We start from the raw sequence: 26,326 nt of genomic DNA, 5'->3' as shown, positions 1-26,326 counted from the left end.
ATTAGTTTATAATTATGCGCCATAATAAGTGTTTTATGGTCGCAATGTACTGTAGTATTGTGCAATTATATGTATGTATGTGTATATATATATATATATATATATGCACAGGACCAAAAATGTTCATAAAATTGCCCCAAAACATCTAACAAATGCTGTTCTGTTAACTAATGAACAATGTGGTTTCTTTGTATATGCAAATGTTAGTAAAATCATTGTTCTCTTTCAGATTGCTCTTCAAAGGGAAAGTCATGTGACCGTGGGCCTGCTGGATATTATCCTGAGTTCGCCTGGAGTTTAACATCAGCAGAGGACTCCTGGGCGAAAGACCAGACGATGGCAAAGACAAAAGCAAGCTCTCAGGGGTGGGAGGAAGGTAAAGAGCTGTTAAAGATGCTTTCTCAACGAAACAATGTGATTCACATCGTAACATGAATTAATTGGTTTTATTCAAGTCAAGAACATTAAAACATTTTTTAAAACATTTTTAATTAGCCTGACTGCATTTGGTAACCAATTATTAGAAATAGCTCCATATGGTATTGACTGCACAATTGTCTTATAATAGTGTGCTGCCAAGTTTAACCAAAGCTATATTTGGGGCATTTTTAATTGCTACACATATTTGATGAATAAATAAATTATGGGAAGTTATGAAGAAAAAAAGAGGTCCATTGAGGCATTCATTAAGCCCCTCATCTCACAAAAAAAAAAGAAATTAAAAAATGTGTAGTTTCACAATTTTTGCAGCCCTCTTCTACACAAGCTTTGAACCATATAAATGTATCTAGGAAAGAGGTAATGTGGATGTGGTTGTGCAAAATACCGAACAGAACTGAGAACTTCACCATGTGAATAACCATTTCATCTTTTCCCAGGGAGGAATAGCTAGAGTTGAAAAGAGGGAGAGTGGAAATGATATGTAACAGACAGAACGAAAGAGAGATTGAAGGGGGAGAAGTGGGGGGCAAGAGTTTAGAAGCCTCATTTGATAGTCAGGTTGCAGAGAAGGTTGGGAAATTACGAACTCTTCAGGCGCACCTCATGCACTTGAAAGACAAATGCAGCAATCCCACGTGCTGTTCAATCACTCACTGCTAGGCTCTGTGTGTTCTCTTGTTCTTTTCACACATACAACTGCACGGCAGGAATCCAACATACTATAAAATGATCATAATCATGCTTTGCAAAACAGAAATCCCAGTATAGATAGACCAAAGGGAAGTCTCTCTTTGTAAACAAAACACTTGGCCATTATTCTGCAATTTGCAGGCTTCAAAAAGAAAGCAATCAAACCAAACAGCCAGAAAAGTACTTGTGAGATGAGACAAAACAGAATATAGATATGGCATATTTATTTATTTGTTTATTTATTTGTTTGTTTGTTTGTTTTTGAAGGCTGGTGATAGACCTGGTTATCTGTTCACAGATGTTACTTTAACTTTAAGATCTTTTATCGTCCAGATATGTCTTTTCCTAGTTAAAGATCAAGACTTTCAATCTAAAAATAAGAAAATCCACCATAAATACCATTACATTTTAAATTATGATAATTAAACAGTTTTAAGCATATGTGACCCTGGACCACAAAACCAGTCTTAAGTTGCTGGGGTATATTTGTAGCAATAGCCAAAAATACATACATTTTTATTTTATGCCAAAAATCATTAGGATATTAAGTTAAGATCATGTTCCATGAAGATATTTTGTAAATTTTTACCATAAATATAGCAAAACTTCATTTCTGATTAGTAATACGCATTGCCAAGAACTTCATTTGGACAACTTTAAAGGTGGTTTTCTGAATATGTAGATTTTTTTCTTTTTTGCACCCTCAGATTCCAGATGTTCAAATAGATGTATCTCGGTCAAATATTCTGATTAAATAGTCTGATCCTAACAAACCATACATCAATAGAAAGCTTATTTATTCAGCTTTCAGATGATATATAAATCTCAATTTTCGAGAAATTTACATTTAAGTTTTGTTGTCCATGTTCACATATATAAATAATTATTTATTTATTTATTTATAAATCATTGGAAAAGTCAAATTATGCAAAAAAAAAAAAAAAAAGTGTCAACTTCTTTTTATTGTGTGCATTTAGAATACAAACAAATCTTAGCTTTGAATGTTAGCTTTTTGATAAAGGTCACAGTTTCACAGTTTATTCCAAACTTCCAAGATGCCTTTTATACCCCTATCATAAAATAAATGATGATTAGATATGGAAATTACATTTGCTCATGATATTTCAGGGAAAATCAAATTCAGAATTCAAAAGAACAAAATTCTCCAGTGAAACGATTGTTGGGCAACTAGTGCGTTTGAGTTCATCTTTTAAAAGTTCAAACAGGGTTCTTAATTGAAGAAACCTTTTTATCACCATGAGTAATCACTTTACCTGACAAGAGGTAATTTATTTGTGCTACTATGTTGTTTGAAAAGAAGAAGGGGTATAAAGATATTTCAAGATACACAACCTTCCAATACCGGCAGGGAAAGCTTTGATGCACTTGGTTGGAAAGGAAATGAAAACATACAGGGCAAATCATTCCTGCCCTCTTTCACCGCTTTCCAAGCTTTGGACTTCTAGTGAATGATTGTGCTCACCTCCTCTCCATATGTCCTCAGGCATATGGGTTTATATGTTGAGGGAAATAGAGGATGAAAAGTTTGATGAATGCAGAGTGTGAAATGCCAGGGCTATTTACCTTTCTATTGGCTGGTGCACTTACATTCTTTGGAGACTTGTTGTCGTGCATGGCTGTCACCAGGGAACGCTGAGCTCTCTGGGAAAGGGCTGGGTTTTCGGGAGGTCAGCATAATGAGGCAAACTAAGGTAAGGTCACTGTAGCTGGGAGGAAGCCAGGTATATTTGGAGGTTGAGAGCATTGAATTTATTTGTCTGGTTTTGTTATGGAGTAATAAATAATTGAATATATATAAAACCCTATACATAAAATATGAGATACACATTTTTTTGCTAAATCAATATTAGATGATGGTTTTAATCTGTAATCGGGTTAAATGCAACCCAGCACTGGGTAAAATATGGATGAACCCAGCGATTGGGTGGTTTAGACCCAGCGGTTGGGTTACTGCCCGGAAGGTTGGCTTAAGCATTTAACCCAACTGTTGGTTGAAAACAACCCAGCATGTGTTCTATCCAATATTTACCCAGTATTATTTTTAACCCAGCAATTTTTAGAGAGATCATCAGCCTCCAGAACAAAAACAAAACAAGTTGTCACAAATCTTCATTAAGACAGGGTAGTAAAGCGAAAGAGATGATCAGTTCACGTGCGCTGTCGTGCGCTTTTCTTGATCTGAGGTGTCTACAGCGATCTATCACGTCACATTAAAGAGCACCAAAAGTGTATTTATTCCTTGAATTTCCTAATTAAATGGACAGAATTTGACATCTGAGACAGTGTTTCATATCAAAAGTAACAACGCTTTAAACTTTGTGGATGGGAGGTGCACTGTACTGTTCATTCATCAGCTGAAAACAGAATCGCTTGCAATTTAAGAATCAGTATTGCTTCATAAAAATGCAAATCTTTTATTAATCTATTATTGTTTTTTGTTGTTTTTAGTGGCCTCCGCTGTCACTGCGGGGTGTGTGGTGTTGAACATGAAAAGTGATGCACTGTATCTGTTCTCTTAAAAATGCATATGCCTATATGCTCATCCTGTTGGTTTATTATTAAAAATGAAGATGTGAACACAAATAAAAGCAATTAAATGTGTTATTATAATTAAAATAGGAACATTAAAATGATGGGAATTAGTAGATCATGACCTCTTACGACCCTGTCCGTCAAAATTATGTACAATGGTAAATGTATTTTGAGATCACCAGTGACATTTCGCTGTGGCTAATCTGTCATTCATTACAGTTGATTAGAGCTAAAATATGAATCTACATGTTGCATTGTCTCTTAATTCCATTGCACTTCATTAAGCTAACCTTAGAAGTGTGTAAACCAACCTTAAAAAGTCACTACAGTGCACAACCTTTTGAATGAGGCCTTTGACCTTTGCATTTTTGGTGTTTGTTTGACATCAGAATAAACACAAACGATTCAAAACACAAAGCACAAAAGGGAGTAACACTATCCATTTTTCCTGCTTTCCCTTCCATCATTAGCTAGCAATGGGGGGAAACAGCTGCCGCTTTGATAATGAAAACGTATTGTGGTTCTGACCCAAAAATTACAGGTGTGAATAGAATCCATTAGGGGGAGGGGGAGCAATCAGTCTGTGGTTTGGATCCTGTTTGAACCTGGAAGTGTTGCTAAATGAACTGTAACAGGTTCTCTATTCTGTGCCTGATTAACAAGCTAGTGTACTAGCTCAACACACCACTAATACTTAGATTGCAAGCTTAGCATTATACAAACCTCAGTACCACATTCTGCAAAACTTAACCAGTAAGACCATTTTGATTATCTACAGGGAAATGTTAGAATATGTGATATTTTTGAACAGGCATTATAAATGGATAGGATTGTGTGGGTGTTTATGGTCTGTTGGTGTATACACAAAATTAGCACAAATTCATGTGGGATTGACGTTTACCCCATTAGCATGCTTAACACCATTAATGATAGGAATATAGGGCTCATTATTTCATTATTTGAATAGCAAACTGGAGCGGTCAAAGCCTGGGATGATCACAGGACATTAATTCCACAGCAGCTTCAGGATTCTATGTACTCAGGGGAGTTTTCATGCCGCGTGCCCAGAGAACAGGTGGTGGAGAGCGGAACTGGTACAGATCACTGCTGAGATGGGAAAATTTGCATACATCCTCAACAGAAGAAAACAAACCGTTACCTCAAAGCTTGGTTAAATTCCAGCCTGTGGACAAATGATTAAAGGAAAAGTGTGTCATTTCTGTGCCTTACATAATGATCTGTTGCACTTCAGCAAAGAAGTGAATCAAAGGGTTCATCGTAAACTCAGGATGAAACCCTGTGCTGACAAAGAATGTTAATAGCAAGCATTGTAAAACCACTGAACCCAAACTAAACTTGACTGGATTTGTTTGGTTCTGTCAACTCAAAACCAGTTCTGTTTCTTGAGTTTGTTAAATTTAAGCTTCAAGAGACAGACCTTCTGTCAGGATGCTCAAACAAACAGGATGTCATTAACCTACAAATGGCTTACTTTTAGTACATTCAGGTGGACTAGGAAAACAGAGTTCTTTAACATTAACAACATTACACTGCTGGAGCTGGACCGCGAGACCGCGGCCTCGCCTACTGATGCTACCCGCACAAGGCAGCGTCGCAAGCGGTGTGAGAGAGGACGGAAGCGTGGTAAGCGCGGGGGTATACGAGCTAGGCTAAGAGCTAACCCCACAAGACCGGCTCTTCCAGCACTCATGCTCTCAAACTTGTGCTTGTGTGTGTATATCAACAAAGACTAGTGTAACAATGCTGCGGTAATATCAAAACACTGTTCATCGCTGGTGGAGTTTATGTTTGTGAAGTGTCGACCGTTCTATCTGCAGCGGGAGTTTCACGGTCATTGTTATTGTTGCAGTTTACATCCCCCCGTGTGCAAACGCTAAGGACGCGCTTCGTGAACTGTATAGCGCCATCAGCGAACAACAAACAAATAACCCTGACAGCTTTTTCATCATAGCCGGTGACTTCAACCACGCAAACTTAAAGACAGTTTTGCCAAAGTTCTACCAACATGTGAACTTTGCAACAAGGGCAAACAACACACTGGACTTTGTTTACACAACAGTAAATAACTCTTACAAGGCTGTACCCCGCCCCCACCTCGGGTACTCAGACCACATCACTGTTATGCTAATTCCAGCATATAGACCACTTCTCAAACTTGCCAAACCGGTTCAAAAGCAGATCACAGTATGGCCAGACAATGCCACCTCAGCACTGCAGGACTGCTTCCAGGACACAGACTGGAACATGTTTAAAGAGGCAGCCACCTACTACAACCACACAGACCTGCATGAGTACACTGAAACTGCGACTGCTTACATCAAAAAGTGCACTGATGATGTGACAGTCACCAAGACCATCACTCGGCCACAACACCTTGAGCTCTACCACACTGAGCACAGGGGCCCCACAAAGCTGTGTGCTCAGCCCGCTGCTCTTCACACTGCTGACCCACGACTGCACTGCCAAGTTCAGCTCCAACCACATCATTAAGTTTGCTGATGACACAACAGTGGTAGGTCTCATCAGCAACAACGATGAAACGCACTACAGAGAGGAAGTGGCACAGCTGGCTGAATGGTGTGGCACTGACAATCTGTCCCTCAATGTGGAGAAGACAAAGGAGGTTGTGATGGACTTCAGAAGAAACTCCGTTGACCATCCCCCACTGACCATCGACAGCTCGACTGTGGAGAGAGTCAGCAGCACTAAATTCCTGGGGGTGCACATCACAGAGGATCTCACCTGGACCACCAACACCATGTCACTCTCCAAAAAGGCACAACAGCACCTACACTTTCTCCGCCGGCTGAAAAGAACAAGTCTCCCTCCACCCATCCTCACCACATTCTACAGAGGCACCATTGAGAGTGTGCTGACCAGCTGCATCACTGTCTGGTACGGGAACTGCAGTGCTTCTGACCGCAAGACCCTCCAGCGGACAGTGAACACAGCTGCAAAGATCATCGGTGCCCCTCTCCCCTCCATCCTGGACATTTTCCTTACACAATGCTCCAGCAAAACCAAAAGCATCGTGAAGGACTCCACCCATCCCTCCCACAGTCTCTTCCAGCTCTTAACATCAGGAAGACGTACCGAAGCATCAGAGCCTGCTCCGCCAGACTGCTCAACAGCTTTTTCCCCCAGGCTGTGAGAGCCCTGAACTCAAATCACCCCGCCCCCCTCTGAAACCCCATGCAAACCCCTACCTGCTGAAACATGGACCACCCCCCAACCTTACCACACCAAAGAAAAAACTGTATGGAACTTTTTTTTTGTGCAATTCGAAGTGTGCTACACACAGGTGAGTGGGCCTGTACAAACCACCTGTAGTAACACACTCTCATCTATGTGCACTAGACACTTTACACACACTGCTGCGTGTACACAATCCCACAAAAGACTCAGCAATATATGTATGTTTACATGCTCAGGCATTACAAATCATCCTGCTCTGTTCCCCAACCAGCTGCTTGACTCAAAATGTCTCTCTTTGCACATGTACTGTGTATTGTGAAGCATTTGTATAGTTTGTATTTTTTATCTTCTATTTTTTATTTTGTATAGGGTGTAGAAAATTAATCCTACAAAAATATTTATTTTATTATTTAGCTTTAGGGAATCACTCTTAAGAGTTGATCTTCATATGATTAATTGTTATTAATCAGAATGTACAACTTATGCCTTGTTAACGACTTGTCCAGCAAGCATTAATAACAGCAAGTTATCTTTTAACACGTTGTTTATTTCATTCGTGGCCAACGATTAAAATAAATCAAATAGTTAAATTGAGTCAACTTAGTTATCTAACGTTAGCTCCTGAGCGTAGGTAAAACGCGATCTTTTTGGCAAATAGTTACGACATGTTAAATCACATAACACAGACAAAGATTTCTTAATAAAGTCAAAGTTTTATTCACTATTCTAACACAACATTAACTAGACAACGCAAACAGACATAAACACACACATACGTTGCAATGAATTGTTCGGATCTTAAGAGAGTCTTAGGTTCTAACTTAATGCTCGTTTTTCAACCTGAGGAAACTCATAGACAGAACCATGCTATATTTAAACAGCAACAGAGAGGAATCCCGGTTTCAGTCAGTAAAGAGATTTTGCCTTACTTTGTCTTTTGTGTTCGGTTCAAAGTCAGGCTTTCTTCGGTTCAAAGAGTCTTTCCTTCAAGTGATGTCCGTTCTTTGCTCAGCTTGAGACGGATCGCGTGCGGATTGGTCGTGTGACGCGGTTGCTCTTCAGTGGTTGGTCGTCTCGTTCTGACGTAATGGCGCTCAGGAAGCCGATTCAGGTCTTAGCTTCCAATGTTAAAGTTCTTTCAAAGTTTAACTGAGACTTGGTGTTAGTTGCTTGGCTCTGCCGTGATGTTCACGGCCAGAAGCCCTTTTGCAGCGTGAGCAGAACGAGAGACTCGCAGGCGTGCGTGGCCTCCTGTTGTTTCCAAACTCCAACCGAACTTTCAGGTTGTGCATCCGTTTTAACGGGCCGATTTGGGGTCCGCCTTTTGGGCGCGTGGTCCAATCGCAAGCGTTTCTGTGGGCGGAGCCCCGCCCTGCGTAGCTGCGTGTTTCGCATACATTATCTGGTCAAGTATTTTATCACATAAAAACTTATAACAGCAGACTTCCATTCGTCTTGTAAATAGGCGTTAATGAAAAACAGATAAGATTTCATTCATACCACAATATTATTATTCATTAAATCAGCTTTCATCCGAAACCAAACAGTAGCCGTTTAACAGGCACCAAAATACATATATCCTTTATATTCGATTTCGTAGTTAAGGCATTGATTAAACAATCCTAAATAATCAGAGCATGTGATAATGAACAACTAGTACTCAGGAAGATTATAAATTCTGGAAACAGATTTACCATAGATTTAAAATAATGCAACAGCTTATAAACATAGAAAAACATTCTTCACACAGGTTGTAACTATATTGTCTATATTGCTTTTGTATTCGAGTATAATTTGTTTCAGTAGCAGAAACGAGTATACTTTGTTCCCTTTTAAAACTCGTTTCTAATTCAAAGGTGTGGTTCTCTTTGTTAGATAGCAACACAGAAAAGGCGCGTTTTCCTGGAATGTGCTGATAGTTGCGAGGTCGTAAAAGTCTTCTTTGAAAAGTCTGGAAATTGTCTTTAGTTCGAGTCGACCGTAAAAACGTCATCCTTTGCGATATGTCCTTGAATTTACTGCATGAAGTCAGGGAGGGTTTTTCTGTGGGGTTCCTCCAAATGACAAGGGCTCTCAAAAACCCAAAATATATGTTTTTCTGGTCTCAGGAGGTTTAAGGGAGGGCCGTCCATACGGCGTCAAGAAGTCTGGTGTTAGCTGTGTGTGCGTTCAGACCATTCCTTACAAGGGTAAATACTTATATATATATATATATATATATATAGTATACTTATAGTTAAATCTGTCAGTAGGTTACTTGTGTATAGGTTTATAGTGTTTTTTTACTTCATTGTTGTATGTCTGTATTTATGTAGCACCGTGGTCCTGCGAGGCACGACATTTCGTTCCACTGTATGTCCCCACATGTAGCGGAATGACAATAAAGCTCAACTTGACTTGACTTGACTTATCACCTTTATGAAGTTCTTAAAAAGTAAGGGGGGCTATTGGCTGAGACATTCACTGCTGAAGTATTTTGCAAAATAAGGACTTTGGCTTCAATGCTTCTTAGCACGTATCTTCTGATCTGAAATGATTGTTAAACTTGCATATTGTCAGCCTAGAAATGCTCACATAGAGATTACAGCAAATATGATTGAGCGATGATTTTTCAATCATGCAGAGTCCAGACAACATCAGCTGGATAAGGAAAAAAAAAAGAGTTGAATCCTCTACTGCTACTGTGGCTCAGTTGATTTGTCTGCACAAGCTGAAGTGCTTTGAAGCAAACTGCTGCTCTCTGTGATTCCAGAAATGCCCAGCAACACTGTAGAGTTGTAGTGTGTTGGTCTCTGAGTATACACCATGTTTTTAATGGAGTCCATGAAGAGCCAACCTAGCCATGGGATTGAGGGCTTAAACCGATTTGCATGGGTAGAACTAATGGTTGTTTACCTGCTTTAAGGATCTTACGTGTCGGGCAAAAAACAAACAGGTTGAGCAAAGGGTGATAATACACAACCATGAGAAAACACACTCTTGGGTGAAAACATCTAATTTTGTTCTGACAAGAGGAACCAGCACCATATGCTCTGCAAGTTATAGCATTACATTGCCAGGGGTACCACAAAAATGAAAGACGCCTGGCCTCTAGACCCACTGTCTCCCATAGACAGCCCGACCTTCACTTCACCCAGCAAAACATGAACATCATGGCCTTTTTGTTTCATGCACCCTGGATTTTATGCTTAATCAACCTCAGATAGTGAAGCTTAATTTGTGTGGGGAGATAGGTTTATGTCTACACTAGTTAGATTGAGGAAAGAAGTAGTAAAATCACAGAGCATCTGCGGTCACCTGTCACTCTGGTGGATAAGGTTGACAGGGCCCCAGGTAGGCACCAGAACAAAAAAAACATGGGGGAAGGCTCTGTTGATTCAAGACAGTGTACTGAGGCCATTGAGGGCCTCCCTGTGGCCCCAACCATACCACTTCACTAGAACATCCAAGACACATCATGGATGGGCTGTTTAGCTTTGGATAGTGTATTGAATAATTTTGTGAACCCCTAAGGCCATTGAGGCCCCTGGGCCCCAGCTGAACATTGTAACATGTGGTGTGCTCTTTTGACTTGAGACAATGTGCTGAGGCACTTAGTCAGCCCTCTAAAGCCCCTGAGGGCCCCTCCAATATCTACATCAAAACATCCAAGAGTCATGTGGGGTGGTGTACTGAAGCCCTTAGTCATATTAGGCCCTTGAGGGCACCTGCAATATCTATACACTGTGGTTCCCATAACTTTACAGATGGATGGATGGATGGATAGATGTAAATTAAAATATTGTAAATTATAAAATTATATTTTCTCTTAATAATTAGATTATTTTCTAACTTCCAAAACCAGTACACTTTTTTACAGTAGAATCAAATGAAATGGCCCATTAGATCTACAGTATTACCGTTTTTACTGTAACATTTTAAAATTCTTAGTTTTTTATCATGAAAAAGAGACATCTGCATACATACATACAGACACACACATATATACGTATATATATATATATATATATATATATATATATATATATTGAGACGAGTCGGCTGCCTCCCCCCTTATTATCATCACCACCCGTCCCGTATTCGCCACCCTTCACCAGGCTCCCTACGGGAGTGGGTGTGTGAGACAGTAGTGGCGCTGTAACAGTCAGGGTTGGCGGCGTGTGATGAGGCGCACCTGATCTGAATAGAGCCTCATCACCGCCGCTGTTTAAATGCCGAGTGCGCCTCTCCTCGAGAGACTGGTCTCTTCCCCGTGCATGCACACTGGTGTCCTCGTGGGTCCAGGAAGGGAACGTTGAGAGGATTCCCGCACCGCTAAAGACGCGAGCTGCCGGACCCGTAGTCCGGAGAGAGCCGAGCACCCGTGAGACGGCTGACGGGCCAGGATGCCGGACCGTCGAATCCCCCGGATGTGCCGAGGACAGACGTTGGACGAAGCCGCTTAGGAGAAGCCGCCGCCATTCGCGCCCCGGCCCCGAGAGGGGAACGCGTGCCGCCACCGGACTCCGACCCTTACCTGGACCCTTCCTTTATGAACACTGCCTCCCTTCAAGAACCCCGCAGACACCAGACCCCCTGTTTATTTTGGACACTTTTACCCCCCTTTTGGACACTATATTTGATTATTTTGTTTAATAAAAACCTCTCCGAGGCCTGATGCCACACCCACTGTGTCTGTCGTTTGCTCCTCCCGTCACAATATATATGTATATATATATGTATATGTGTGTGTGTGTGTGTGTTTGTGTGTGTGTGTGTGTGTGTGTATGTTTGTGTGTGTTTCATGACACTGTAACCATACTATACCAATTTACATTGTATTGTGTACTTGTTGAATAAAGGTTAAAAGGTTTGATTTTGTCTACAAGTTTCTTCAAATATTTGTAGGTAGAAAGGATGTATTTTATGGGGAAAACGAAAGAGAAAACTGGAAAGCTTGCAGAGCAATTTTCTTTTTGGAGAACAAATCAAAATGGTACCATTGCATATCTCCCTCTGACCTTCTCCCACACCAAAAATATAAATCATCATTTCCAGTCAAATTTGAATATTTTATGCATTGAATAGCAGTGCACAGCTCGGCTGCAGTTCTGCTTCAGCTTTAGAAATTGTCACTTGTAATAGGTTTCTGCTGTTAGCGTCTTATATTGCATTCCAGAGTTTCAGTAGCAGCGCCGCATGTCAAACAAGCGGCTAATTGAAGTTACCACTAAACACGTTTATTTATTCATCTGTTTATTCAGTCATTTACTCACATGGGGGATTAGAATGCACCAGTCAGGGGTGTGCAGTGCCCAGGGATCTGGCTCCCTCTGCTGAACCTAATCAACGTCTTCACCTGTGGAGCCCTACGACTGTTGTTGACAACTGGAACACATAACCTACAATATACTCTATACTATATGTGGGTCTGACCCATGAGATACAGTAAATAATGAGGTTTTGTTATATAAGGAACAGTTCACGTTCTTCCAAATTCAGATTTCCCTGTGGAACCCCAAAGTTGAAGTTTTGAAGAATCTCAACACAGTTGTTCTCCATAAACTGTAACAAAAGTTTGAAGGTTCCAAAACACAACAAAGAATTGTGTGATGGAATAATGTAATCTTCCTCTCTGAGAAAAAAAAAAGTTATTGAATCAAATATAGTGGCTTTGATGTGTCAGGTTTGAGGTCAAGTACTGTCAAACGACACAAGCACCAATGACTTTTAATGTCATAATGTCATGTTCATCCTGACATTGATGTGTCTAAAGACACCAAATGAGATTTGATAGTCAGAAAAAGGGGGAGATATTTAGCTATCTATAAAAAGCTTTCATATGGCTTCAAATATGAAGGCCCAAATGTCATTTTGTATGGTGCTATATCTGTTTGTAGCATGTGTGCCAACTGCTAGGCCACGACTCTGTCCTTATGCTACTTTTTATAGGATTTTAATCTACATTACACTAAACATGCTATAACAGTACTGTTGTATTGTAGTCTAAGGAATGATCTAAGAATAGAATCCTTGTTTATTGGTCCCAGTGTTTTTTTTTATAGTAGAATGCTGATAAAATTGATACACTGATGTATGTAGAGCTAGATTTAACTCACAGTTGAGATTACCACTTAATTTGCTATATTGTAATTTGGTACTGAGCAACTGTCAAGGCACTGAAAGCTTTGGAGCTCCTTAGAACAATCACTATGGCTGATGTGACAGGAAAATATATATATGTATATATATTTTTTTTTATTCATTTGAATAGACACTAATTTCACATACATAACTGTTGTTAACCAGGCTAAGCATATTCAATTAAAGTTCCAAGAGGCCCAGTGTTTAATCTTCACTGTTCAAGATGATGGCAATCTGATGGCCGATGACATCTAAAAGTACAAAATAATAATTCCTAAACAATCAAATAGTCCAAGGCTACGGATTTTTCCCAGTATGGAATCTCAATAATAACAATAAATAATAATAATAATCCTTCTAAATCAAATCCTTCTAAAAAGAGTTATAATATAACTGTCATATAATAGTGACAGAGAAACATGAACTAAAAGAGCTGCAACTGCATAGTTATTGCATTATGAAAGACGCAATTATCTTTTTGATACATATTTTGGACATTCAGGAAATCTAAAAGTGACCAAACAAATGTTAGATGAATGGAAAACCAAGTTATACATGACATTTGATATTCATCAAGGCCTTATGTTCATTAACTCATGTTTTCTGAGTAGATCTGAAGATAACCAGATTTATACAGGTAATAATAAGCATTGTGTGAACCGAGCAATAGTGTAAAAATGCACTGAGACTGCATCTTTTGTAGAGTTTCTTGTTTTGTTGTTTTGAAACAGTAAAATATATATATTTTTTGGACAGTGTTGAAGATTTAAGTTGTATTCAAGGGGGATTTTGAACATGCTTTTCTAATATATGCGTGTGTGTCATGATAACTTCTTTACAGTCTTATATTTGTTCAAAAAGTTGCCCTGCAATGTACCTGTGTATTTCTGGATTTCAAAGGAGTGCTTCAAAAAGCTTTTGATAATTCTACCTCAGGTCTTTTGGTGTGTCTGTAGGTTTTCTCTCTCTACTGGATTGGCTAGCCAGGTAGAGCAGACAAGCACATGTTCTGCAGAACTCTCCTGCTCCTGTAACCATGGAAACATAGCCTGACATCTTTGCACTGTTGAAGAAGGCAATGTTGCTGTTAGTTGTGTGTTGAATGCAGCTTGTGATGTTCTTTAAAGTGCATGGAAATATGCATGTATTTCTACATCAAAAACTTTCATTGGAATGTTCTATTTTTATGATTCTGCAAATACTAATACGAATGATATTCATGCATTTCACCACCAATTCCCCAAACCATAAAATACAGTTACAAATTGCCATGACAGTGTGTTGGCTTAGGTGCCATACATATTTTGGGCATTATAAAAAAAAAAAAAAAAAAAAATGAATCAGTAAGAGTATTCATATATGCATAAAAATAGTATGCATATTAGTTGAAATAATGTGCATATCTATGTATAAATAAATAAAAAGGTCTTCTCAAATCAGATCAGAGTATAATAATAAGTATAATCAGAGTGTAAGCACTACTTTTTTCAGCCTTTTTTATTTTGCTCCATCAAATTGGATGTGGACCATTAGTAAACAGCAATTTTAAAGTCATTCCACAGATGCTCAGTAGAACTGAAGTCTGGCCTTTGACTACACCACTCTAGGAAATTAACCTTTTTTTTCTCTAACTTTTTTAAGTTTAAGTTTTAAGCCTCTCCAGCATGGCTATTTCTGTATGGTTTTTTAACTGTCTATTTGGAAGATTAATTATTTTCCAAATCCCAGTGCTCTTGCAGATTGCAGCACGTTTTCTTGCAGGATTTCTCTGTACTTAACTTCATCCATTTTCCTCCTATCTTAAGTTTTCCAGTTGCTGCTGCAGAGAAGTACGGCCTATGATACAACCACCATCATTTTTCAATGTTGGGATGGTGTTCACCGTGTGACATGCTAAGCCAACAAATAGAGTACTTAACATTTAGGCCCAAACATGTAGTTTTGGTCAAATGAATTCATCTTCCTTCAGTAGCTGTGTATGCCAATTCTTGTTTTCTTTCATACAAGCTTCATGAAGTATTCATGCTACTGCTGTCCTGATGTGCATTACAATGAAAATCACTCTGTGCTCATTTAAAAGACTAGATCTAAGATCAAGATACTTGATCTTTTGTCTTGATTCAGCATGTTAGTTTATTTGCAATTACTGTTTCCAAGGTGATCCACAAAATATTGATGATGTGCCCAGAATGATGCTTGCGTAGTGATACTTCAAAAGAGCCCTTTACTTCAATGGAACACTTTTGATCATTTAAAATCTTGAAAAATCTAAATTTCTGATTTTTTTTTTAGAAAGTTAAAATATATAAATGCAGTTTTATTGTTCTCTAGCATGGCTGCTAGCCATGTGATATTTTATTTAGCCTGTTACTCATGTACATATATATATGTCATGCACATTTACATTGCATCTGTACTCTTATTACAGGTTTACATTAGTGAGCTTTAATGCGTGTTGTTGTTTTTTTTATGTCAGCAAGTAAATGCTAGCTATGATGATATTCTTTAAACGGACTTGTAAGTGAATTTGTATATTGCCTATAATATTTTTAACATGCTTCTGCTAATGTATCATTACACTATGTTTTCAACATGTGCTTCCTTTTCGAATCAACTTACAATGCACATATATCATTATGAATTCTAAAAATACAAAATACCATGGTATTGCAACTGTGATGGCATTATTTGAAGTACCTTGAAGTGGCATGTACAAACTGTGGTTTATATATGAGGTTATGATTCATTACCATAGCATACTTCAGATTAGCATGGTATTGATATTTGACATATCATTATACCGTTGTTATCACCACAGTATTAAAAAAAAAAAAAAATCAACTGAGAATACAAAGTTAGACCTTAAAGTCAGCATAGACTCAAAATGTACATATTTTACTCAGGAGGTATTGGATGATGTTATTCAATAGTCAAACAGATATTCAGCATTATTCTGGAACACTGAGAGAAAAAAAAAGAGAAAAAATTTATGAATGATTATATTTAAATAAACTGGTATTGTTTAGGTTAAAAATAGTGTTTAACATCACTGAATCAACCTAAATACCTTAATTTATATCACCTAAACAATTATTGTATGGGTTAAATCAAGTAGAAGTTGCTTTGTAAGGGAACAATAGCAGGTTTCCACTTTTTACATTGTATATAACACCCACTTTTTACTTTGTAATCCATGCCAGTTTTCACCTGACAAGTTGATTGAACTTGTGAGCTCAAAGCAGGCATTCCAAATGAAGTGTTGGATTAAATTATATTGGTTTCATAATAGTATTCATCCCTTCAGTTGCATAACATACAAAACTATCAGTTTAAGCTTTACCGCTGTCATTCAGATTATCTCCAGAGGGCAATGGCAGCCCATGGTCGGAGAAGTAAATTACCTACTTTCAAATAAATTGACAAAGATGTCTGCCTGCATATCTTGCCATGGCTACTCACCACACCGGAAGATAAATATAACAATAAGCCCTAATTACAGCTACATCGTACATTTCAAAGAAGAAAATAAGACCCTCATTATCCCTAATGTTCACTGTGATGTGATTAAAACACTGTCTGCACTTTGTCCAATTAGTGTGCATATGGTTCTGTAGGTCTTTTGACGTTGTCATAGTCTGTGTGTATTTGTGAGAGTGTGTATTGTTAATGGTGTTTACATGTAGTGGGTATATTAAATCTGTCTGATTATCTTTCGATTTTTGGCGGACTGAGGTGAAGTAGAATCTCCATTACTGGTCAAACAATGCTTGTTACTGACTTCTTCACCAGACACTTGTATCTTCCAGAAGATTTCACAGGTAATGTCCACCTGCTCGTCATTGTAATTTGTTTACGGTTTAATTTGTCTTTCCAGATGGCATCATTATGAGCTTTTAGTGAAGTTAATGTCCTCAATATGTAAACCATGCGCCTGTGCATGTTTGTGCGTGAGTTTATAGACTTACTGCTCAAACTATGATTCAGACAGATGCTTCTCAACTAGTTTTACTTCAGAACCCAAATTTTACAAGAAGCTACCCAGAATAGTGAGAGATTCAAATGCAAATGTATAAAATATCACAAAATGCTCTATAGCATGCTGTACAAATTTTTAATTTCTAAACATCTGAGGTTTTGTGTAATCTGGTGCTTGTACAGTTCACTTACTAACAACGAATGAAGCAAAATTTTTAAACATTAAATTTCACTGTGTGCAATCCAGTTAACTTTGTAAAACAGAAATGTATGTAATCGATTTGTGCGGAGACTACTGTATATGTGTCAGGGATCTGCAAGAAATGGGACCCAGATGCAAAGGAGCAGACAATGGTAATTTATTGACAAGACGTTGACTAGAAACAGCAGGGAGAGTGAGAAGTGAATCAGTCCAAACAGAGGGGCAGGGCAGACAACACAATACAGGCAGGAGGGATGACCACTGAGCCTGTCCAAGGTGGCAGCGGACTCAAGCACGGAGGCAGCAGCTCCAGAGGAAGGCAGGGGCCCCGTAGCTTGAAGTGAATCTCAGAAGTCGCACCAGTCTAGCCGCCAGGTAGTGACTCACAGAACCAAAGACCTGACTCGTGAGAGTGGAGAGCTGCGTCCAGGTGGTAGGGGTCAGAGGCCAGGGAATCTGGGAAAAGGGCAGGACAGGGCAAAACACGATAACAAACAAGACAAGACTCAAGACAACACAACGACACAAGACAGACAAAAGAAAATCTAAAATCAAAAGAGAAAACAAAACTAGATAAGAATGCACAATCAAAAAAACAAGACGCAACTAGAGAAAACAAAGGAACCGAGGATATAAAATAACAAGACATCAAAAACATCACTTGAGCAAGATCAAAGGATATCTTTAGGACCAAGAAACCGGTAGACACCAAAACGAACCAGCCAGGACACAAGGGAAAGGAACGCAATATAAAGCAGCAGAGCACACGAGGCTCAGGTGAACACAATCAAGCAAACGAGGACTAGACAAGGGGGCGTGACCGTGGGAAAAAGGGAGGTTGGACAAGAGGAGCACGTGGCAAACAGAGACAGAGCCATGTGCTCAGACACAAAACAAACAAAGAAACATTGAACAGGGACAAGACAGACAAGACTTTCAGGGTAGGATCCTGACAATATGAAGGAACTGAACCTGGTCACGGTTTTCTAGTTTCTAGCTACATGATTGCATGGGAGTGGATATGCTGAACAAATGTTAAGAATAAACATTATTTATGTCTTTATATTGGTTTAAAAAATAGGGAAAATTACCAGTGTTTAACAAGTGTGTGTCTTTTGGCATTTTGGAGGTTAGAATTATACTTGGTTGAAAATGGCTGTAATGACTATATGTATTGCTATACTGTTTCACAGCAATTACTATGAAAATATCAGTACAGTCACTAGTCTTGTATTTTTTGCATGTAATGCCGGCAGCATGTTACAAACATATACAGACAATATATACATATACAGACAAAAAATTACAATTAGCATAGTAGAATTCACTATAGCTAGTTTTGGACTGAAAGAGCTTTGTAAAGATTTTGTTTTACTTGGCTTAACTAAATTCAGTTATGCTAAGAAAATATGTGACCTTGGAGCACAAAACGGGTATATTTGTAGCAATAGCCAAAAATACATTGCATGAGTCAAACTAATCGATTTTTCTTTTATGCCAAAAATCATTAGGGATATTAAATCCTGTTCCATGAGGATATTTTGTAAATGTACTAACGTAAATATATCAAAACTTAATTCTTCAACTGGAATATGCATCGCTAAGAACATAATTTGGACAACTTTAAAAGTGATTTTCTCAGTATTTTAATTGTTTTATTTTTTTTATATCTCAAATATTGTCCTATCCCAACATTTTTTTTTTTTTTTTAGCTTCAGATCATGTACAAATCTCAAATTGGTAGAAAAACACCCTTATGACTAGCCAGGGTCACATATTTGAGATTAGTATCTAAGAAAAAAATATTTCCACTTTCCATAAGTTTGGCTAAAAGTAGTGTTACCTGGGTCATATTTTCTTTTACCTTGCACATTCTTTGTTTGTGAAGGCTTTTCATGCATCTTGTAGCTGCAGGCAGTATCTGCGTAAGTTGGCTATAGCTTCAATCAAAGTAAATAGATTAATTTGAACCAAAATACCAAGTTTAATTGGAAGCACAGTCTTTGAATTCAGAAACAAAACTGAAGCATTTCCATTATTGATATGCCTATTTATTTTGCTGTCCTAACTCTATGCATTTTTAGGTAACATTTTATTTTAAGGTCTCTTTACTAGTTGCTTATTAGCATGCATATTACTAGAATATTAGCCATTTATTAGTAGCAATTAAGCACATATTAATGCCTTATTCTACATAACCTCAGTCTACATCCATACTCCTACCCAATACCTACACTTAACAACTACCTTAATAACTATTACAGTTTTTTTTTTTTTTTTCAATTGCTAAAGTACTTTTTTCTAAACTCTTAACACAGCAACACAACGTCATGCACGAAATTAGTCAAATAGTTAATTTGCTGGCCAAAACAACATTTTGTTAAATAAATACAAACTCTACATTTCAAAATGCTGAATACCTTTTTCTACATATACTAACTCTTATCAAAACGCAGCAAACCTGATTGAAAATCGAGTAATTCGGTCAAAACATTAGCACTAGTTCCTATCCAACAGAAACATGTAGTCCATCATGGTGCATACAGACTGTCAAAATGATAACAAGTAATGGCATTACAAAAACTGCAATACCTGTCATGTCTCAGTTCTACCTGCATATAATAGACAATATAAAAATCCATCATTTTTTTGTAGTTTAGCCTTCAGTTTACTTTCAACTGAAACCCATTTTACATTTTTAAGTGTTGAATATGTTCATTCTTGGCAACATAGTATCTAAAATTGAATGAGTCATTACTTTATAGAATGTACAATAGAAAAAATATGGTCCCCTCTGTAGAAATTCAATCGGAACCTTGATTGAAATTGTTTTTCAGTGGGTGGGGGTTGGATGTGGATGGTGCCCCCATAGTAGCTGATGCCAGGGATCAACACAAATTAAAACATACATGGCCTTTGGTTACTATGCAAGCTTGTTTCCATGACTGAATAAAAAAGTAAAAACCATATTTGTGACCTTTTTATCTCACAACTCGGGCTTCTATATTGGAATTGTAAGTTTACATCTTGGAATTCAGACTTTAGCAGATTTGTGAGATACTGTAAATGCACAATTGCAAGAAAAACAAAAAAAATAAATCTGAGATAAAGTCACAATTACCCTTTACCCTTTATATTCCATGGCAGAAATAAGCTTTCAAAGGTTCCACTTGTGTAAGGGGAAAAAACAAACAAACATAGAAAATGCACAGTCCAACATATATTCTCAGTCCTTTCTCTTACCTCTTCTTAAAATTCTCTCTCTCTCTCTCTCTCTCTCTCTCTCTCTCTCTCTCTCTCTCTCTCTCTCTAATTCTGTGTTGCTCTGCATCCACAAAACCAATTCAAAGAGGTCTTTTTCACTCTATGTTGTTGATGTAAAGGAACGAGCTTCGACACCTTACTATTCCTCCAACTGAGACTGGAATCGGCTATTTCTAAATATTTCAGTGATCTGTTACTTAAAAATGATCAGTTGTAATCAGTTGTTACAATATTTTATATAGCGAGCTTGTATGAAAAGAAAATGTAAGCATTTTAGAAACATGGTAATTGACTCCATATTGTGTGAAAACAACACACATTGTGTTAATGGTATGGTCACAACAGATGGAGGTTGTGCTAATTCTGTTTAGAGTTTTGAAAATGTGACTACAGATTGGAAAAAAAGGATGTTAGCAACTTAATAACAAACTGTAATAAGCAGCAAATTAGGAATTTACTGAGGGAAAAGTCGTAGTTAGTAGTGAATAAGTGTTCCCTATTCTAAAGTGTTACCCACTTTTATTATTTGCATGTAGCAACAACTACTGATCTCGCATGACACAGCAAAGCACTAAATAACAGTGCCTTGACCACATGCTACCAATATTTCATTGGAATGCAGAAAAATATGCTCATGTGCAACTATCATCCTTTTTTTTTTAAGGGTGGTACAATTAAAGTCTCCATTCTTTGAGTTTTACTTCAGCCAAGTGGAAGCTTTGAACCTTCTTACATCAAAGCAGTCCGTTTGTTCTTATATTCATTCATTCGTGGCTCTAACCCTTTATATGACTTTTCTTCCTTTTTTTCCCTTCATGTTGAGGCAAATCAAAGATGTAGATGTCATACTGAAGTGGATATCGCTCTTAAGCCAGCTTGCAGGGATCATGTTCCATTTAGTTCCTGAGACAAAATGAGATGATTTTCTGTTCTCTAAGCCTCTTCCAGCTCTCACCTCCCGCATGGTTCAACTACCTGTACGTCAGTGTGAACTATTTTGGTGCTGTGCCTTTGAAGAACGGTATAATTACTGTGGAGTCATGTTTCCTGTAGATCAGCCCTGAGCAAATGAAGAGTTTGGAATTAGTGGAAATGAGATGCACAGGGAAATTATTATGGGCTTGAGAGGTTTTCTTCTTCTTTTTTTTTTCCTGCAGCTTCACGGGTGTCATGTCTAGAGAGAACATTTTTGGAATGAAAACTCATACCTTGACTTAGTAAAAAAAACAAAAACAAAAAAAACACTTTCGACATGTCTTGGCGGTACTTCAAAGCAATAACTCATCCAAAATTCCAACCCCCATGTTGTTGCATTCCTGTATTTTCTTCCTTTTGTGAACATAAAAAAGAGATCTTACACAGACAGTCCAAGCTTCTGTTTTCCATACAAAGAAATTGAAAATCAAGTTGTAACACCATTGTTTTATAGAAATTAAAATGAGTTTTTTCACCCTCGTGTTCTTTCTTTCTTACATTTTTATTTTTAAATAAAAAATGAACAAATAGAATGACATTAGAAGGAGTTACTATTCCTTCAGTATTCCTTCCCATTTGTGTGGTGCAACTTGATTTTAGGGTATCCAGAAAGCAGACTCTCAGGTCTGAGCAAAGAGAGGATGCTATAAATATCACATCAAAGGCTAATGAAATGATGGAGGGCGTGATTATGAGCAGATAAGCAGAGAGTCTGGGCCGAGTGAAGCCACTGATTGCCCCATGTCACGCTTTTATTATATCTAATGGCTCAGCCAGATAGAAGAATATATTGATATTGTTGAGAAGTGACCCAAGATAAATCAATTAATTAAACACCACTGGGGCTATTGCTACAAAGGCTATTGCTGCAGATAGTAATTATTATTGCAAAATTGAAAATGAAAACCAATTGCTGATGTCTTGGTCGATAAAATTTAATGAGACCGTTCATTCTGATGGTAAGAATGGGTTTAAGATGCACTTTGCACTGTTCTCATGAGCCAGCTGCAGGTTGAGATATTAAATGCAGTATGCATACTTGTAGACAAAAGCTTTTATTTTGTGCAAATATTTCATGCAGCAGCATTTCTTATAAACTCTGACCATCATTGGACACGCAAAAACTGTGCTTATTCATGTGGAAAAGGTTATTGCTGTTCATAAAACATGTTCCAGAGCAGTTATTATAAATTATCTCAATTTGTTGCCAGGCTCATTGTTGAAACAAAACATCCCACTGCAATTTACTAGGATAATTTATTCACATTTTGAAGCTGATATTGTGCTCTGTTGGGACCATTGTTTTGTATTAGCAATGAATGTAAAGGCCAGTTGGATATAGAGTAACTGCTACCCACAAGGATCAAGCAAAAAAACAAAATATATGAAGCAAAACTTTGTTCTCATATATTTAAGTGTTTTTTTTTAAGTGACTTGATGCTATTTGATACTACAGTTTAATTATAGGTTCCTGAAGCAATTTCCTTCTTAGAACTGGAATCTCCTGCAATTATAATTTTACCCTTGATAGGAGTGAAATAATAGAGAACATGTATGTGCCATCATTTAAAACCTTGCCAACAACTTTGAACTGAATTATACATTCACCCTGGGCAATTATACAATGCTAGAACTGTGTTTGAATAAAATATTCCTAGTTCTTAAAATGGATTTCATTGACTATCCTTGATTTCTTAATATAATGTTTCTGATATGACATTCAACCCCTAAAAATGGGGATATTTTTACACTAATAATTAAAAAAATAAGAGAAACATTATTGCTGTCACTATATCATGGGATTAATGACAAATTTCAACCAAAGGTTTTTTACACTACCATTTTTTCTGTTTTCATCAAGCTATTATTCTTCCATGGATTTTTCTCCAGAAATAAATAAATAAGTAAATAAAATAAAATCGACCATTCCCATGTACTGTATTCAGATTTCACAAATATAATTAAGAAAACACAGCATGCTGGTGGGTTTTAATGTAAGTATAGAAAGCAGCCCATTTTTCCCAAACCCATTATATACTTTAATCATTTTCTTTGCAATTGATAACACATCCTATTGCTTGGTTTCATGATTAATAAGACATTAAAGATGGCACTGCGTGAACGAGAGCAATTTCAATTTCTCAACCATTGTCTCCAAACATGGTAAAGAAATTCTCCTCTGATTACAAATCAGAACAGCATCATTGTAATGTTTAGTCCATTAGAGGTGATGGATTGTATTCCACTCAAGTGCTGTGCAATGCAAATATTTGCAGGGTCTTGGAATCTATACTGTGTTTGTTATTGTTATTTTCCTCTTTATTCAGAGGATCAGCACAAATGCTAATCTGTTGCAGCCACGCTGTTTATCATTATTAAATGCCTAATTTCTGAACCAGTGCTACTTAAAGCTCAGAAATTGGCATGAAAACAAAATTAATTAAATTAATTATGGATGGAAACACCAAACAAGTAAAATGGATTGGTATGTTTGTTGTTGTTGCTGTACTAATAACTAATTAGCTATCAAATGTGGTGAGTTTTATGAGCGTAAATGTTTTAGTATAGGCTATGGTATTAGCTTTGTAAGTTATATGTAATTTTCATTATTAACTATAGGCCTACATGTAACAATTACAATCACAAACGTGTTTTACAGTCACTGTCAATTAACACTTTAAATATAGAAACCAATATTTGTGATGAGAGCAAGAGATGCAAACTTTATATTCAAAATATGCAACTGAACGCTAAATGAACTGATGCATTTGCATTTGTCGTACCATATCAATGTAAGCCTTCCGTCCTTGTGCTTTTCACATAAATTTGTTTTGTTGAATATCAAGTAGGCCTGAGATATTTGCATGTGGAGTAACCATGGTTGAGAAGTTAACATAATGGAAGCATTTATGAATTGTATTAATGCATTTGTGTTCTAGCGTACTTAAATTCACATGGATGTTGTTATGAAAAATGAAAAGGGAGTTAAATAAAAAATGGACAGCACTTATGTCTGTTTTGATCAATGAGACAGGAAAAATATGATTCTGATGCTTAGGTTGTTATTTGATGCACATTTTAAAACCATAAAAAAATCATTATGCCTTCTTTAGCCAGGTCATTTTATTTACTGAGAAAAACTGGCTCCACGCTAGTAAGTGTCCTACCTATTCAGTGTTATAGCATTGATTTGAAGAAAGTATAATGTAACATAAATAACCTTTTACTCTCCAATGTATCATACCTCACAAATCATATACAGTGGAAAAATGGTTTTAATCTTAAAAATGACTGAAAAGCTAAAACCTAGTAACCTATAAATGGTAACATCTTAATTACCAGATACTTTGTTTCCCGTGTCTTGACTGACAGCTCTCGTGTTGCCATGTTGAGAGAAATCGGGAGTGAGTGCAGAGTAAGTGCTTGCTGTATGAACATGATGCTGTAGTTCTAGACTAAATGTGAACATGCATTTACTCACCTCACCTGCACAGATTTAGTATTCCTCAAAATGAATAAAAACAGTCAAATGAAAGCTCAGAATATTATGCAAACCTGCAATAATTAAATACATTAAATAAGACAAATATCAGTTATGTGTTTAATCCCAATTTATTAACCAATGTCTTTGCTACTGACCTTTGATGACCCAACTCAACCATACTACAGTACCATCTGTGTTTCATTTCTGTTATCGCAGAATAGCGTTGAACTTTCTTCTCCTTCGTCATATTCTTCATGCAGTTAGTTTGAGCTGTGCCCTCTACTGTACAGACATGCATTTCCATATCCTTCAGCCTAAGGCATATTTATTTCACTTTTGGTGTGAAAGGGCTTTTACATTGGTGTAAGAAGAACTTTTTATATTAAAAACAAACAAGCAAGCCCTGCCCGTATTTAAAAAGTAACTCAAATGTAATGTAACACAAAGTAATGTAACACATTGCTTTCCATGAAAAGGAACTAGGTAACATAATTGCTTAGTTTTTAAGGAAGTAACACAATATTGTAATGCATTACTTTTAAAAGTAACTTTTCCCAACACTGCACAATAATTACACAGTTGGGTGTGTTTTTTGTGGTCATGTTGTGGCAATAAACTCCAACTACTTTACCATTAAGTGTATTGATTCTATAATTGTTTTAAATGTAACTTGATCTACGCAGTAAAGCAAACATACAGGCTTGCCAATTTCACACTGCAGCTGAAGGTTCTGTGGTTTTATAGATTCCTGTGGTGAACCTCTGCAGTGACTTAGGCTAAATCCAGATCACACCGGCTCACAACTAATCCCACAGGATCAAACGCTGGGATGTCCCTCACAACAGAGGTGCTGAAAAACTGCACTATACCACTAGACGGCCGTTTTAACCCTTCATTTCTGACCCTGCAGAATGTCATGACGTTTATTCTCAGTTCTCATTTTTCTCACAACATTTACTATAGAGTTGTTCAATTTAGCTAGTCCAGACTCTAAAAGGTGTGCAGCAACTATAAGACATCTGGGTCTCTGCGCGCTATCAAAACTGAAAAGACCAACATCGGCTCAGTTAAAGAGAGATGCGGAAAGTGTTCAGGAAACCTGTCACTGTTTTCACAATTCTCTTTGGTGAGACAGAGATTACACTATTCTTCTTTAAAAGAACAACTCACACACAAACGTCTGTTATCATTTACTCACTCTTATGTCCTTTCAACCCATAAGACATTTTTCTTCCATTGAATACAAAAGGAGAAATTCTTAGCTTGTTTTTACTTACAATAATCGACTAACAACCTTCAAGCTTCAAAAAGGACACAAAAGCTCTGTTAAATATACAGTATATATATATACAGTATATATATATATATATATATATATATATATATATATATATATATACTGT

At 37.3% G+C, this 26,326-nt stretch overlaps 1 protein-coding gene across 1 annotated transcript in view; it reads left to right on the top strand.

Moving 5' to 3' along the window:
* The window catches only part of LOC306850160 (ALK tyrosine kinase receptor), a gene marked incomplete at both ends in the record, with an annotated part of 456,170 nt that overhangs the window by 209,869 nt on the left and 219,975 nt on the right, over positions 1–26,326 (top strand). Inside the window, one exon of the mRNA XM_079385625.1 lies at positions 230–376. Coding sequence (XP_079241751.1) covers positions 230–376 — 147 coding nt within the window. The remainder of the gene's footprint in view (positions 1–229; positions 377–26,326) is intronic.

Source organism: Barbus barbus (assembly GCF_936440315.1).
Source record: "Barbus barbus genome assembly, chromosome: 30".
Lineage (NCBI taxonomy): Eukaryota > Metazoa > Chordata > Actinopteri > Cypriniformes > Cyprinidae > Barbus > Barbus barbus.
The sequence above is the reverse complement of the archived record's forward strand: the minus strand, read 5'-3'. Positions and strand labels throughout refer to the sequence as shown.